This window comes from Acromyrmex echinatior, chromosome 1, assembly GCF_024713525.1.
Source record: "Acromyrmex echinatior isolate Ae372 chromosome 1, ASM2471352v2, whole genome shotgun sequence".
Taxonomy (NCBI): Eukaryota; Metazoa; Arthropoda; class Insecta; order Hymenoptera; family Formicidae; genus Acromyrmex; species Acromyrmex echinatior.
In genome coordinates, this window is record NC_141852.1 from 7,131,404 (window position 1) to 7,149,563 (window position 18,160).

An 18,160-nucleotide genomic window follows, 5' to 3' on the forward strand; every position below is an offset into this window, starting at 1 on the left:
ACCGACAAGTACACTGATTAAAATACGAGTCTCTTATCTGTTAATAAATAGAACGCTTTTACGTATTCCACAGTAATTCGCATAACGCAGTAATTCTCCAAAGATCGGTTGTAATCAAGGACATTCAGGCTTCAGAGTTGGTTTTATTTACAAGAGACACTGAGACTAATACAGAAGATCTATTCACGTTTCGTACGAAATAACATGTTTTGATACGAGAAATATTTTGTTGTGAGACGATAGAAAAAATAGCCGATTTATACGAATGATTGTTGTTCGAGATATAACAGAAAATATGTTCGAAGAGCAAGCCGGCTTCTTTCCCCGGGATTACGGTATCGCGGATGCGTACAGACGTACACCTGCGTACAATGTGAAAGAACATACACGACAAATACGCGTGTGGAGATTGGTTCGAGGAACGAATGTATGCCCCTCTCCATATCCAATACGTTACCGTATACTGCATATTTACAGTACCTATATACGCTTTGTCGGATCAAATCCGCATAAATCTGTCTATAAAGAAATCAAAAGCAGCACTGAGAAATAAAATCAAGAGGCTTCAAGATATATATATATATATATATATATATATATATATATATATATATATATATATATATATATATATACATACATAGTTAGGTATCTATCATGTATATTTATTATGCGTATAAAGTTCTTTTTCCTTGTACGTTTCTCGACAATTTAAAATTTAAATATAATGTGCTAGTAAGTAATAAGAGGATGGTGATATGGATATGCAGCATTGACGCAGTCTGCAACATTATTTATTTTTTTCCTAATGTATTAGAGATCATTATTTTACCTTACATTGTGGAGAGCGCGCGTACGGTCGTGCGTTTTAGAGCCGTTTTAGAAAGCGTAGCGGTCTATTACGTAAGACAGCGCTGAAGTATGAATGGCCCTATTGATGTAATTATATATAGCTAATGTGGATAATAATAATATATATTGCGGTATATTTATATATATCAAAATATATATCTCTCATAGTGTTTTTTTTTTCCATTATTTTAGACACGATATCACGTGTGACAATAACTAAGAAGTTTTACGAGTCATCAGCACGAAATATATCATCATTTAAACGAGATTGAACTTTTGAACGTGAACGTAAAAGTCAAGTAAGAAAATATCTTCGGCAGAGCGCACTCTTACGCAAATCGATAATTAATCCGCAAGTCTTCGCACAATCGTATTTAAAGGAAACACTTGGTTATTTCAAATCTACTTGTTTGACTCATTAACATATGTGTGTGGTATTTACAATACAATAACCAGTGCAAGTCTAAGGCGCGATTGTACAATACAATAACCAGTGCGAGTTTCAGGCGCGATTGTATGTGCGATGAATCAAATTTTACAATACAAATAACTATGTTCCAAAAGTTACGTGGGTTTAATTGTGTCAGTGACACGGCGTTTGCGATTATATTTGACATCAAAATCTTAAAAATCGCGCTATTTGTATTTCTTAAAACTTAACTTTAAACCAACGTTATATTCTTATAAGATCTAATTACTCCTAGAAAATTCCTAAGAAATTATAGAAAACTGTCTCCGACCAATACTTACGTAATCTTTAGAAAATTTTCGCACGCACTCAGTGTAATTATATTGACTGTAAGTTTGCAAAACCTATTTCGATCTTTACTAACAAGAGGAGGACTGGAGAAGTACAAACGCGCTTTTGAAATACGATTTGTTTAAAGATAGTCCTTTGTGCTTATATGAAAAATTCCAAATAGTTTCAGATACTCATTAATTTTTTCAAAAATAACAATAAATATAAAAATTTTGAAGTCATCATATCAACTAGTCACTTGGCAAGATCTCAAATAAAGAACGAAAAAGTATAACGTTCTAGAACCAATTAATTTGTGAGACTTTTAACAATCTCTGGATACAATCCACCAAAAAAAAGGATCTCAAAGAACGATTTTGGAAATCGCAATCAATATTTATTTGCATTATAAAATTTGATTTTTCGCACGTGCGTACAACCGCTCAAATTTTTTGCAATAGGCATCGAATTGTAACATTCGATTATTTCAATTGAGATCATCCTAAATTGATCGTTTTGGTCGTAACACCTTTATTGGTATCGTTTTGGGCAATTTCGCAAAATAGATATTGCTTTTAATTATCACACTGTCATTGCCAGTGGTACGGAATAAACCGTCATCATCTGTTATCTAAATGATCATCGAAACCTTTCGCTCTTTTTACAGGATTGTTAGCGAAACAGAAGAAAATTTTCTAATATTTTCCGATTTTCCCAATTACCTTTAAAAAAATTCTGACTATAAAGTCTGAAAGAAACTCTGAATAAAGTGATTCTAGAAGACCAATATATTTAAACTTGGTTGACAACGAAGATTTTTTAAAATGGGTCTCTTTGCTATAGCGATACTAAATTAATTTGTGACAAAAAAAAAACACAGACATGAACAATGATTAATTGCAAATCAATGAAAAATATTTCCTGTCACGTTAAAAACCGGCCATAAACATAAAGATTTTTCATAATATATTTATAATCTGCAATTATATCATAAACTTTTTTAATGTATATATGTATACTCTTTATCATGTATTAGATTATATATTTTGTGTATTACGTGCACTTTTCTTTAAAGAGATCGTTAATCGATAATTATAATACATATAAATCAAAGAATTATTTACCTTAAGAAACAAGTTGCAAATATAAATAACAATACGATACGACTTACAACATGACTACGAGTCAAAAAACAAATGAAATTTTACAGAAAACAGTATATTTTATCTTTATTTTGCACATTGCTCTCTTATAGAGATTTAATCATCCCACTAAACACTATCTAATTATCATTTTAATTAATTTTAATATTAGAAATGTCATTAATACATATATATTTTGACTTTTACAAGATTTTTTTCTTTTTAACAATGTGCGTTAATGACTTTACAAATATGCTAACTGCAAAATTAAAAATTCTAAAAAAATATTTACAATGCTTTAAAAAAATTTTTTTAATTTTATTTAATCACTTTTAAAAAGCAAAATTTAAAAATTAGAATTGGTATAACAGTAATTTATTTTTATCTTAGGTTAATAAATTCCTTGATTCCCTGATTTTTCCCGATTCCCCCGATTTTTTTTGACCTTCTATTTTTTTTTATTTTTAATTCTCTTAACTTTTCCCAGCTTTCCCAGATTTTCCGCTAACAATCCTGTTTTAATTAAACATTGCGGCGTATGGCGTATGCCGTATATTTCCGTATTATATTTGTGATAAATCGAGTATAGCAAATGTCTATTTCGTGTTAAAATAAGATCGGCTTTTTTATGTTAACGAGTAGAGATATTTGGCGGTTTATTGTTGCAAGTAACATTCTCATGTATATCATCACAAGCTTTCGTGATAAATGTTGATTTTAGAATGATATCCATCTTAATAAGGTTTAATTATCTAACAAAATGAAGATAATCTTAGACTTTAACAAATTAAGATTTAAAATCAATCGATGGAATTCCAAATGTTTTAAATTAATTTTTAATCAAAGAGAAGATTTCTTGTTTAATTACTATCGTCCTTAGTTAAGAAAAGTACTATCATATTGAACATAGACACTGCTTGTGCTGCACAAAGTAGAGCTCTAAAACAGTACGAATGTATCCAAGTCTCGAGAAATCATTTTACTAAATCATCATTCGATAGTACGTGTTCGCTGATATCAGCAGCAATGATCGTTTTATGCAGTCTCAAATACTGGTTACGGTCGTCGATTTTCAATCCTGACGACATCTGTCAGAAACGACAGCTTTATTTTTTTGCAATCCTCCAATCTCTGACAAACAGCCAAATGCGATGTGCTTGTCAGATGTGTCACAACGTCTTAACATTACATTTTGTAATGTGATGTAACGTTCGATGACGTCATGTGACAATATTTTTAGATGCGTAGAATCTCTCACATTATTGATAATTGTTGCTATTCATGTAGTCTTATTGTTCTTGGACATATTATGCGACGCCCAATTCAACGACGTTTTCCACGAATTGCAGAGAGCCTCGTCGAATTTGCTCCTAAAATGCTTTTGTGCCTCGCCTTCGGACATTTCTAGTACCTGTAAACGTATTTAAATGCATTTGAATGTACTCATTATACTTAATTGGATATATTAATGTATAATTTAATGGCTACTGTACCAAAGTATCTCTAAGATAATTCAGATCTTTCTCCGACGAGAGTTCAGGCAGGCCGGTAGATATCATCATAGCAAACAGAGACAATATAAGTCCTCCATGTTGGCGCAGAACTAAAAAGGCTTGCTCGCAATGATTCTGAAATCTTTGAAACTCGGCAGCGTGCCCTTTCTTCGTTTGACCTTTATTTATGACATGTACGAAATCATTGGTCAGAACGAAGGGTACTCGTTCACGTCTGAATCCGAATTTCTCCTTAAAGTGACCCAAAATGTGACCAAAATCGACATGAAACAGTTGTCCAGTCTTCTTAACCATTATATTGTCAGAATGTCTATCGGCTATCCCTAAAACATATGTCGCTACGCAATAACCCGCGCAACTTAAAGTAAATTCCTCGATCGCTTTGTTCAACGCCGCTTCCGTGTGATTGTGATCCTTCAACCAAGCTAATAAGGAACCTCTCCTGTAAATACAAAGAAATTGTGAAGAAATCTCACTGACATATATTTGTTGAATTATATCGTCAATTATATTTTATATTTTCACTACTCACCTGAAGGCCGCCGTTGCAGAAAATGTGCCCTTTTCCTTCTGAATGTTCGCAATTGTTTCCGCATTTAGCACCACCTCTATCATCCCGACTCTGTTCTCCGTAGATATGCAACCATATGGATTCATACGTAAATCCAAACCCTCTTTCTTCCAGAGCTTGTCCATAATACGTAGCATCTGGAGTGTTAACATGTCTTGTCTCAAGTCATCTCCGTGTTTGAGAATTAAGTAAATATCTTCGCCAAAAGGATCACTATTCTCGAAAACTAACCAGAGCGGACGCATTTTGCTGTCCATTAATCGGCATTTTTCGATTCTGATAAAACGAAAACAAGATGATGTAGGAAATGTATTATAAAAAATAACATATTCAACAAATAAAAATAGTAAACTCACTTGATGTGATTCCATCTAAAACTCGGATCAAGGGGATTAAGGACATCGGATATCGCCTCCTGGCAGTGTGGTTCCAGGATGATGTCCTGAAAGCCCTGAAGGGCGGTCTTACGATCCTTCTTCTGCTTCACTTGCTGCGAAACACTCCTCAGTTTCTCCAAGCACTTCATCTGTTTAAATAACGATAACATGTGCTGTTGGCTTCCTCTGCAATATGCTTCCAATATGAGACCGAAACGAACGGACACTGCGCCAACCTGCATTTCTGATCTAATTTTCAAGAAATGAGCAGTGAATTAATTTAAAGTGTAAGGAATAAAAATAATCGTGAGGCTTCATGTAAAGCGATCGACTAATTATTTAATCTCGATTGTCACCTCACATATGCCTCGATTTATAAATGCCAGATTGATTAATAATACAATTAATTTCAATAAAAAATAAGATGATTTATTTTTAGAACAATAAACTAATGCATGTAATAATACTAAAAGAGATTTTAAATTATAATGAGTAAATAAAATGCAAATTCTGTTGCCTCTAACCTGAGATGCCAAAATAAAAAGTGTCCTATCCTCTGATTATTAAGTGCCCGTTTTAAAAGAAACTCTGTCAAAGGACATGCCAAATAATTCTCATGTTTTAAGGCTTGAGCCAGCTGCAACAGATAGAGACTGAGATCGTCATCTGTCACGTCTCTTAAACAGCGGACAGCGAAATTTCTAACATTTTGATCAGCGTAAGCGTAGTCTAACAACTCCAACGCTTTCTCTACTGGCAGTTTCGGCCATTGTTGTATAAGCGCTGTGGCCTCTGCAACTTCTCTACAAAAGTTCACGAGTCTTAATCTGTTTGTTATCTTTCACTAACAACTTTATAAGCAATTAATCGATTAATTTCTTACCTATGATCGTTCCACTCAACGCATTGTAACAGTTTAGCCAAAAGAGTCGGGATTTCGCGAAGACAATGATGCCTCAACGTCCACATCGTCTTCTTTTCTTGTTCATGTAATTCGTGCAGCGGATCCCTGTCGGCTAGCAATCTCAATTGTTCCAATTGTTGACTACCAACATCAGACTCCTGATTTAATTCGTCTTTAGTTAAGCGTTCGTTAGATTGTTCTCGCAATGTTTGGGCATATTCTACCATTTTTTCCGGAGTAGGATATAAGACACATTGATCTTTTCCATAACTATAAAATAATAAAAGCAGATGTGACGCATAATGCAATATTCTCACTTCCTAAATAAGAAAACAAATAATTACTTTGGAAATGTTAACATGAGAGCAGCTGCCCGATCTATATGTGGATTGGACACTACTGTACCAAGGGGATGAAGCAAATCATCATTTTGTATGTCCTCCGCGTATGTCCATGTATACAATGTCATAGCACCCGTTTTTAATTGTGACTTAAAATCATATATTGTCGTATTCGCCCAACATAAAGGATTTATGAAGAGCTCCTGCTTCGAATCCCTAATCAGTCTCCTGCTCTTTAAACCCTTCGCAGTTTTACTGATCTCATATAATACAAAGCACAGCCGTGCCATTCGCGGTATATCCCTCACTTTAATGTCGAATTTGAGAGTCTCTTCCCATTCGCAGCTACCATCGGAACTTACAATAATTTCTTTGGTTTTCTGACTTTCGCAGAGAGATTTTCCACCGTGAAAAAGGCCAGCTTGCAGTCCAATCTATATGTACAAAAGAAATAAGGAACAAAAGTTACACAAATCTCAAATAATTTTATTTTAAAGAAATATCAAAGAAATAGAAACACACCTCCACAGTACGATGCGCGGCATCACAGTTAAGGCGAGAAATTCCATTTACGTTGAAGACAAAAGGTTCTTCGAGTTTCCACGCTGAGATATGCTTGCCCTTTTTACGTAATGTTAACGTAGAGGACGATGGTTTCGTACGTTGCAACGTATCCACGTCCGGATTGTCGAAGGCGTTATCTTGGTCCACAGGTACACTCTGTTTGCTGAGCGTAACCAGCGTAGGCATAATGTCTTTCGCTAGGCAATCTTGAATATAACAAAATTGTATAAGCGGAATTTTATCGCCAATTAAATACTCTTCCTGCCCGCAAACCTTCAGCGTAAAATCGTTTGGTTGTTCGCCGCGAGTTTTAAGAGTATTTGCCCTTTTGTTCAGGATTGCCTCGATCAGTTCAGGAGGTGTAGTAGTATGTGCTATTTGAAAGGTAAACGCAACCTACAAAACAATATCATTTTTTATGAGAATTTATTCGAACGATATTTCCTTTCTTCGATGGAAATAATTTTGCCTTACCTCTGACTTTTCGAATTTAGTGACTAAAACGATATTTCCGTCCTTCAAACGACTCTCAATATTTTTAGGCACGGTAGACGTCGGCGCTATCCTCGAAGGAAACTGATAATGCACTTTTTCCGTCCAACATCTTTTCTGCCTATTTAATGCTACGTCGTCTCCCAGGAGCCGCATCTTCCATCTGAAGTCATTGACCTCGGAATTCTTCAGGGCAGCGAACTCGTGCAATCCCTTACCGATTAGAACGCCAATTTGCGAGTCTAAATTCCTATCACTTTTTATACCTTCCCGTTCTATAACTTTTAATACCGAACAAAAGGGTTTTATATCACAGAGACGTCTCGTTTCATCTCGCAATTCTTCTATCTCTGCGTTCGAATTAATACACGAAAATACATATGACGGCGCGTCTTTCAATGTTCCGTGAAGAGGATATTTACTAGCCTCATCCCACAGATCCTGTTAAGTATCCATCAGCTTATATTTTTGCAATGATTATGATAGTAATCCTTTAACTGTACAATATTGGAATATTTTATGTGCACTGACTAATCTTTTATGCTCACATTGTTATATTTATAAAATAATTGCAAATTTAAATAAATATTCTTTAGTATTTCTGCTACAATATGTGTACTGAAGTATATTTATAACTGTTAGATAAATATACGTTTCATTTTTATATTATATATACAATATGTATATATATATATATATATATCTAAAGATGTGTTCTATGCAACATGTGTTGCGTGACGCTTGTAACACTCTTGCAGTAATTTCATCCTTATAATTATTTATGAAATTCAAGCAAGAATATGAGATGATTCTCATCAAAAACATAATGTTTTACATACATGGTTATTTCACTATACACAGATAAATCTTAATCTAGTTGTACCAACGTTTTACCAAGAGAGATGAATATTTTACTCTCTCATATATTTGGTCTCTTGTCTTCTTTCCAGTTGCAGTAATTCATTTTAACGTTAATACAGTCATGAAGATTCAAGGTTTATTCGCGTCGCATGCTCTAACATGCTCTAAAATGCTCCTACTGTAGCATTTATTCACTCTAATGCACTCGTTGCTATAACAAGAGCACATTGGAGCATGCTAGAACGTGGAACGTGAACAAACCTTCAATCTGCATATACACACACACATATACATACAGGGTGAGACAAAAGTACCGCAACCCCTGAATATCTCGTAAAATATAATTTTACAGAAAAGTGTTTCAGATAAAAGTCGTAGAGTTTAAAAAGATTTTTTTACTGATCTTATCATTTTGACACGTGGCATCGCCAAGATTGGGTCAAAGTTAAATCGACTTTTTTCAATCCTCATTTTTTTATTATATAGTACATTCTTGTAGATCTCGAGAATTTCTCAAAATACTATAATGAAATATTTTTCCATTAAGTACTTTTTGAGTTCTAAAGCTTGAAAATTATAATATCATCAATATTATAACATTATCTATATAGACTGATAAAACTTTTCAAATATTGTTCAGGATTATGACTTTGGTAACATTTGTCAAAATCAAGGCTTTTGAGATTGTTCCTGTTATTTTCATTTTTACAAATCTCCAAACACGACCTTGACATACAAGATTATGACTCTGAAAGTCAGTGAGAGAACATTTTCACTTTGATTGCTTATAACTCTGTTAAAAATCATTGTATAATTAAAAAAAAAACAGATTCTTAAAGCTGAAATTTTACTCTATTAAACAATACAATTGTCAATATGAGTAAAATATTGTGTTCTAAACTTGCATAAAAATTTTTTGTAATCTAGCACAAACTTTTGCACTCATCCAACTACTATAAGAGAATCCAAGTCTTTATGTTTATATCCTTATGTCACTTGGATAATAAATTCACATACACATATTTAGTATCACTATTTATTATTTCCTTATGAATAAATAAAAACAAATGAGCATTGTGAACAATTAACTAAAACATCCTAAGATGCAAATGTAACCATATTTTCATATTTTTTATATTCAAGTCATATATTTAGTATATCAATCGCTATGCAAATATATATTCCATTGATACAGTCAAAGGATTAAAGAATAAGAAAGAGAATGTTGTTCCCCTTGGAGGTCTGTTTTTTATAACTGAAGTAGTATACATACTCCTTATACTTAAAATTTTATGTGTATATATATATATACATTTCACATTTGGCAAAAGTAAGAAAGTTAGTACAGTCCACTGCAGCAATAAACAACAGACTTGTAGCAAATTCGATCCCTTGCATTACATTTAATTAATGATTAATATACTAAAAGCTGCTATATATGAAATTAGCATAATTAAATATAAAAGTATATAAACACTTTAAACAATTAATAAGAATCAGCAATCCAATAAGCAAAATCAGAAACTATTCTTTTTTTTTTTTAATATTGAAGGCAACTTAAGCAAATCTGTTTCAAATAAATTGACAACAATCTATGGATAACTTGCCGTTTGGAAATATTGTCACTTTATTTAACAGAATATACATATATTATTTAATTGCAAAAGTTGATTATATTATATCACTGTATTTAAATACTTTGTACAAAGCAGCTTTTAATATATAGTCATCCAATGCAAAGCGAGTGACTGAATTCACTATTATATATGTTATATACGCAAGATACTCACCTCCTTGATCTGATCTAAGGTAATATTGCGATTGATTTCAAACGGTATGACAACACCGTTTGGCATCAGGCACGTGAGTTCCACCACAGCGGGCTCGTGCGCGTCCCCGGGCCTCTCCGCCCAAAAGTTATATTTGTATGCATTCGGTATGTTGCCGTGCACCATGATGAATAACAAAATCTCTCGAATACTCCTTTCAGGCACAAGTTAACACGCACGTACGGTGGGCGAAGCACCACGTACGTCAAGATCTCCTTACATCACAAGGGGAAACGGGAGCGTTATCAAAAATATCTCCTAAACCGTTCATGTTGCCGGACGAAACCGCGGCTCATCCTGTCCGTTTTACGAATGGGAAGCGAAATAGGTATCGTAAACGTCAGGAAACGTTGGGGAACGTCGCGGTGCAGGGTATGTCGCTGTTCACTCCGAATTACGACACAATCTCTCTCTCTCTCTCTCTCTCTTTTTTCTCTCTCTCTCTTCGAGGGGGAATTCTTGCGCGTTCTCGCGCCGCGGGCGTCGCCTCACATTTGCGACGTGGCGGAAACACGTCTTAATTGATGCATCTTTTCAAATAAGACCGATACCTCGTACGTTTACGTGCCAAGATACAAATAACCATTATCGTCTACGCGTAATAACAATACACAGTTCCGCCATTATTTACCTCGCGTTCAGTCATGCGAAATTGGGCGCATTCAGCGAACTCAACAGTTTAGCGAGTTCTCACTGCTATTGGTGTATATTTTTCTAGATCTAAGAATCTGATTGGATGATCTAGAAGAATACACCAATAACAACGAGCAGTCACTCGACTGTTGAATCCGCGTTCTTTTCCCGATTCTTGAGAGTCGATGTTCTGGTCGGGAATATATAATCGATTTTCGAGAATTTTGATTCTTAAGGAATCGCTTCTCCTTTTTTTTTTTTAAGAATCGATTCTCTTTTATAGCAGGCAAAGATTATTTATATTGGCCGTAGTGGCCGTATTCTGTCAATTTATTATGCCGTAATCTGTAGAATTATAATCGATACCTAATTATAATCGATTATCCTCCTCTCGTTTGATTACGATTGGTCAATTCTTAATTATCAGGCTTAGGGTGCTATTTCATTTTGCGTTTTTGTCGCACGACGAATATGTGTACGACAGAAAAGTCCTCGGATCTCTCTATCGGATAGATTCTATCCTATACCCAATTCAACGGTTTAAAAACCTGTGTAAACAATTGACGACATAGAGAAAAATATCAGGACACTCCTCGTCTTGAACTCAGGCCTGTCTGTTCTCTCCTCCGATTTGGTAGACTTTCGTTCTGTCACTAAGCCACACAGCCCTGACGCTGTTGGTATCTCTGTTGTATCTATATCCAGTAAATTTCTTACACCTGTAAACTCGTGTTCATGGATTTACAATTTTTTACACGTAGCTGTTGAAAGTTTCTAAACAAAATGAATACGCGATTCATTTAAGTCCAGTCATTTAATTAGAACAGAACTTACAATCGAAAAGAAAGCAAGAGAGGAACAAAAACTTCAAAAAAGATCACAGTGTAATATTAATCTTAATATTGGATCATCTAAAAAGTATCCGCGGTACTTTGTCACTAGATATATGACCGTCAACACACATCTAGTGACAAAAAACCGCGAATACTTTTTAGATGGCCCAATATCGAGTCAAAGCAGAGATCAATTCTAGTACTTCGTACAGTGACAGGTTGTTTATTCCAAATTTATCTGAAACGAGAAAATTATCAAATATCACCGCTGCAAGGCCTCGCAATTGACCGCTTGATACCAAGATCTAAAAAAAGGGAAGAGCAACAGTGATGTTCAAAACTTTTGACAGATGAGCAACTTTCAAAAATAATGCCATCTCTCGCGTTTAGTTTAATGTAATTATCAACAGATCGATGTTATAATTCATATTCTCAACAATATAATTTCATTCATAGCAAAAGAGAAGGATTATTTTAATGCACGTTTTTTTAACAAATTTATTGCGCTTGTTTCAAAACAGTTGTTTGTTAAGTTCAAATTTCGAGAAATACCAAAAACGCACGCGCATGTGGCCATACTGTCCATAGAGATAGAACATGAAAATGTGACCGCAGGTTGCAATATATTTGTACATGCTTGTGTCGCAGTATTTCGTAGTTGTGACAGATTTCCTAACCTTAATAGTCGTCAACTTGAACATTTAATATCTCGATTCTTAAGGAAGAATGACGCTTATTTCTGTCAAATTCTTCCGTTTCATGTAAAAACGCATCGAATAAGCCTAATTTTATAGATTTTTTATGTGCTGTAGTTAAATTGTATAATTTTATCTTATAAACATATATATTGCAAACATATATATATATATATACAAAGGTACTACACGTTTATTTAAATTTGTTTTTCTTGTCTAGCAAAATTTGTTCTAATCATTTAGTCTCTTTTCTAGCAATAAAGATGCCAAACGCTTTGAAATTGATTACTGTATTATTGCTTCTTGATGCTGTAAGAGCTGTAAATATATCATCTCCATCTTTTTCTCCAATCGTTGTAGAAGCAAAATATGAACATTCTTATAATGAAACCATAAATTCTACGGTTGAATATATGTTTTTGTATCCTGCCAGCAATGTAAGTCCTAGAACTAATTCATTGAATACATATCTTTTACTTACATTGCTTCTATTTATACTGCTATAAGATTTTTATTTCTTAATACCTGAATGATGATTATCACATATTTTTAACTACTAAAAAAGAAAATAAGATAAAGCCTCAAAAAAGTTTCATTATTTATAGATATTGACAAATCAAGGACTGTATTTTTGAAAAACTATAAATTCAAACAATTTATTATTTTCTTTATGGAGTAAAATAAAAATCATTCAGGTGTTGAAAAACAAAATCTTTATAAATCGGTGTAATTTTTTACATTAAATATTTCCAATAAATTTTATTTTAATATTATTTTAAATTGTAATAATAAACAATAAAAAGGACTTTGTATTACTCCTTTTATTTTTGTATTGTAAAAAAATATTAAAATTTTTATAGATAATAAATTTGCGTTATTATATGATAAATTCGAAGCAGAATTTTTAAAAATTAATGAGTGATGAAATTTTTTTTAGAAAAGTATATTTTCTTTCAGTGTAAAAAAATTATAAAAAATTTTATTTATTGAGAAACAAAAAATTAATCAAAATAAATTGTATTGTATTATTATTGATTAAAATATGATTTACATTTATTTATATTATTTATTTATATATTTACATTTGTTATATTTAATTATATATTAATGGTATATTTGTAGGTCACTCTGGAAACTGCTAGGATTACAATAGAAAGCAACGCGACTCATAGTTTGCCATTAATAATAGTAGTACGTCAAACAACGGGTATTCTGTCCTGGCAAATACCTTTGCTTGTCAACAGCGCAGATTTAGATACTGTGATATATAATAAAACTAGTCGTACTCTGTGCTCCACAAAGTATTATCGATACGCACAAAATGATGATGAACATGTTATTGTCGGTATTTCCACAGCCAGTCATGAGAATATCACTTTCTCTATTAGTGTGGTGGAAGTTATGGACTTTTATTTAAGGCATGTATTTGTATTATCATATAAATACAAGTAGTTTGTAGTATCATATAAATACAAGATTATTAAGAAACATACCAAAAATACGCTCGCATATAAATTTTTACATTTTATCCTTTGTAGTTCTGAAAAAAAAGTAGAAGTACAAATTTCTCCATCCGAACCTATATATTATGGCTACATCTTCTCGAAGCAGGAGAATTCCTCGGTCATTGTTCGTGTGGAATCAGACAATGATATCTGTATGACCGTTTCTGTACAGAATACATCTGTAAGGCATGATAAAATGCATGACACAGTTCTTAATAAAATATTTACAAATCTCTATCTTTCCTTTCCAGTGTCCTGTATTTGATTTGGAACGAAACATTGAGTTTTCTGGACACTGGCAGACTGTAAGTAGAAGAGGAGGTATTACAGTACCGGTAAGTTGAACTATAATAATCTTTCGGAATATGTAATTGTATTTTATACACGGTGGACCATGAAAATCTGACAATTTTTAAAATAAAATAACAAAATAACTAAATATTAATTTATTTCTTATTATATAACATTAGGAAATAGAATATCATTTGAGTATATTTGAATATATTTGGACAATGTAACTGCATTTAGCAGATAGTTCAGAAAACGCTCAATGATTCTTGATTATATATATGATTGGTTCCTACAATAATCTAGTGAAGAAATAAAAACAAGAATTAATTAAAGAATCATTGAGCGTTTATTGAGCTGTTTTGGCATTCAGTACTATAATTGCTCATTGAGTGCTCAATTAGCTCTTGTATCTGATTGGCATATTTCATTATTTCATCTTATATAATAAGAAAGTAAATCTAAATTATATTTTATATTGTTATTTAATTTTGAAAATCAATTTCCATGTTCCAACCTGCATATACAATGATGATATAAAATTGTTATAATATGCTATTATAATATAACAGTATTATATATAATTGTCACAACATGAAATTGTTACAATATTTAATATTCTTGAAGCTTTCTACATAAAGATTATGCGTTTCGCGGATTTTCTTCGTGTCCAGATCATCAGGGCGAGGAGCAGCCTGATACTTAGTATCTGTTCCTCGCCCTGATGAAGTGGACTGCAAGGTTCACGAAACATTGGCATTCCAAGAATGGATTTGTTACAATACTTGTTTCAGAGAGAAGCTTATCCGTTAGGATTCTTCGTTGTACTTGTTGTCAAAGGAGAAGACACTGACTGTAATGGATTGTCTAGTAGTAATCTTCTTCGTACTAAAAATGTTACATTAATCGTAAATCCAACTATTACCAAACGAGATTATGTTGTCGCATCGGTATCAGCAGCAGCAATTGTATTAGGTTTTTGTATCATTTATATAACGGCTGTAATAGTGTTCAGTATCAGAGAAAGTAAGAAACTTGCGACACAAGACTTGATAAATGAAAACCAAGATTTTAATGAACACATACCGAGTCCATCAATGGTAAAAGAGGTAACTAATAATAATGGATTCATATTTCATATGCAGAATGAGGCACATAAAATGTGATAAGTGAATATCTCAAAAATTAAAGAAGTACAAAAAAATGTTTTGAATAAAAATTTTAGTTTCAAAGCAGATTTATAGTGCGTTAATAAAATAAAAAGAAATGCCTCATTCTGTGTCGTGCAGTCTGTGTTTTATGCATTTTGCAAAGTACATTTATAATAATTTTAATATTTGTAATTGAATGTTATATTACATATTTTGTCAGAATAGTCCGAAATTGAATTCTACGGAAGAAGATTCATCCCTAGATGAGGATGATATAGATCTAATGGAAGATGCTCTCTCTGATAAGGATGTGATACGAACAAAAGTCATTCTCTCGGTCTGTGATCTCGCTCGCAAAGAACCAAGGATATTGCGACATAAATCTCGTTTATATTTATATTACTTGACAACTGTCGCGATATTCTATACATTGCCAGTCGTACAATTGGCGGTAACATATCAGCGTGTCCTTCATACAACTGGAAATCAAGACATGTGCTATTACAATTTCCTATGTGCTCATCCATTGGGTTTGCTTTCCGACTTCAATCATCTATTCTCAAATTTTGGATACGTTATGCTGGGTTTACTATTTATATTTTTGACTTATTCTCGGGAACACAACGAACCAGATAAAGAGAAAATTAAATGTTATGGCATACCGCAACACTATGGTTTATTTTATGCAATGGGCACTGCATTAATAATGGAAGGTATATTGTCGGCGAGTTACCATGTATGCCCTAGCCATAGCAATTTTCAATTTGGTAAGTTGTATTAAAAACAAAACATATTGTCTTTGGTGGTCTATTAAATATTATTATTTAATTTCTAGACACCAGTTTCATGTACGTAATCGCGGTACTCTGTATGATCAAGATTTATCAAAATCGTCATCCTGATATAAACGCTAGAGCACCGGTAACATTTGGAATGTTAGCTGTTATAATATTCGCAGGATTGATTGGAGTTCTAAATGGTTCCAAAACCTTTTTAATAATATTTTCCATCCTGCATTTACTAATATGTTTCTTTCTGACTGTACAAATATATTATATGGGTCGATGTAAATTTGACAGAGGCGCTTTTAAAAGAATGATGCAGGTATGTCTCCTTGATTTTATTGTACCATCGCAAAATACATTTGCCATTGATATCTTGCAGAGATTCAAACATGAGGCGCGCTGCGGCATATGGCATTTACTCCGGCCGCTTTATCCCGCAAGATTTATAATGCTTGTACTAGCGAATTTATGTAACGTTGGACTTGCGGTATTTGGTAACATGTATCAGCAAGGCAATTTCGCTACATTTTTACTAGCTATACTGATGTCCAATTTAATTTTATACACATTCTTTTACATAATGATGAAGGTATGTACATTCTTTTTCTTTTCTTTTTTCCGTGGCCGTATAATAAACTAAGAATTATTTAATTTGCATTAATATGAAAAATCTTATTTCTAGCTTTGCCACAGGGAAAAGATTCTACCTACACCCGCGATTTATATCATCTTATCCATGCTGTTTTGGGGAGCAGCCTTGTACTTCTTCGTGAATAAAACTATTTCTTGGGCACTCACACCAGCTCAATCTCGCTTATATAATAAACCTTGCATATTATTGAACTTTTTTGATTCTCATGACATCTGGCATTTTCTTTCGGCATTAGCTATGTTCTTTTCTTTTATGGTATTACTTACTTTAGATGATGATTTAACGGATGTACATCGGAGTCAAATACCAGTTTTTTGAAGAGCTCTATGTAGAGTTGAGAATTATATGAAATTTTATAATTTTACATAAGATATTCTCTCGGACGTAAAGTTACAGTTCATATAATAGAATAGTAATTATACAAAAAGAATTGTAGAATTCTTAGAATAGTAATTCCACGAAAGAATTTGTATATAAAAAAAGGCTCTGAGGAGAGTGTGTATGTGGATATTGTTTGTACCAAAGAATGCATGTGACGTCGATTAGGTCAAATGAATGTATGAACGAATGCAATTCCATAAATTGCCTGCTATAAAACCAATTTTAATTCCAGTGCTTCGATGGCACTTTTTATGAAGAATGTATGTGATAATGTTTTAAAATGGAAAAAAAAATATATATATATATATATCCGCAAAACGTAGAAAAAAGAAATTAATATAGAGAAAAAAAGATTAATGTTTTACATTTAAAGTATATACATTTTTGCATCTGTCATGAGGTAATATGTTTGCGACAGTTACACAGTACATCGTTCACAATGTTAAAGTCTTCTATATAATGTTTTCTTTAAAAATAAATATACATTTTATATATTTGTGCGTGTATGTCTCTCTTCCCTCTCCCTCCACCTTCCCGCGCCAGCAATATAATATTATTTTTAATTACATAATAGTTTGCCTAATATATTAAGGGGATATTCTCGTTTGTCGGGTCAAAAAAATCGATTTTTTTTATTGCATTTTCGAAAAGTTGATAATCTTGAAAATATATTATCAAAGCCAATAGCTGATTAGACTGAGATAACTGTAGGTTATTATTTACAATTAATCTATTTGTAAATTGTAGTTGAAACTTTAGATGCATTTTTCTCAAAATAACATTTTTCAACTGCGTAGACATAATATCTCGGGAACTAAGCGTCCGATCGACTTGAATTTTTGTGTGTCTATTTAGTATATGTTCTTTTATTACTGGAACTGTGGAATTTAATTTACGATTATTCCACTTTATTATATATAAAAAAAAACCAAACAAATTTATAGGTAAAAATCAATACCATTTTTCAAAACATTACCGTTTCAACAATTTTCAATTTTTTTCTCATATTCTATTAGGTATATAACTTTGCTTATACCTTTTTCGTATAGAT

General features: G+C 32.7%; 2 protein-coding genes across 4 annotated transcripts; one reads left to right on the forward strand and one right to left on the reverse strand.

Moving 5' to 3' along the window:
* Positions 1-123: 123 nt before the first annotated feature.
* Pi3K92E (phosphatidylinositol 3-kinase 92E) lies at positions 124-10,896 on the reverse strand. Its single transcript, XM_011062333.2, has 10 exons — positions 10,148-10,896; positions 7,479-7,937; positions 6,963-7,400; positions 6,444-6,874; positions 6,079-6,369; positions 5,720-5,998; positions 5,175-5,444; positions 4,780-5,094; positions 4,227-4,689; positions 124-4,144 (listed from the first exon to the last, which is right to left on the reverse strand). Exons 1-10 carry the CDS (start codon positions 10,310-10,312, stop codon positions 4,013-4,015), a joined length of 3,243 nt encoding a protein of 1,080 aa, XP_011060635.1. The 5' UTR covers positions 10,313-10,896; the 3' UTR covers positions 124-4,012.
* A 952-nt stretch (positions 10,897-11,848) lies between these two features.
* Positions 11,849-17,603, forward strand: LOC105149726 (SID1 transmembrane family member 1). 3 transcript variants are annotated; one of them, XM_011062335.2, is made up of 10 exons: positions 12,247-12,529; positions 12,603-12,784; positions 13,470-13,765; positions 13,886-14,033; positions 14,104-14,187; positions 14,935-15,249; positions 15,512-16,058; positions 16,127-16,395; positions 16,456-16,665; positions 16,759-17,603. In XM_011062335.2, exons 2-10 carry the CDS (start codon positions 12,611-12,613, stop codon positions 17,044-17,046), a joined length of 2,331 nt encoding a protein of 776 aa, XP_011060637.1. In that variant the 5' UTR covers positions 12,247-12,529; positions 12,603-12,610; the 3' UTR covers positions 17,047-17,603. The 3 variants fall into 3 exon arrangements, with proteins under 3 accessions (XP_087267311.1, XP_011060637.1, XP_011060636.1); XM_087411185.1 differs by lacking the exon at positions 12,247-12,529 and adding an exon at positions 11,849-12,048 and having other exon boundaries at positions 16,127-16,665; XM_011062334.2 differs by having other exon boundaries at positions 16,127-16,665.
* Positions 17,604-18,160: the final 557 nt, after the last annotated feature.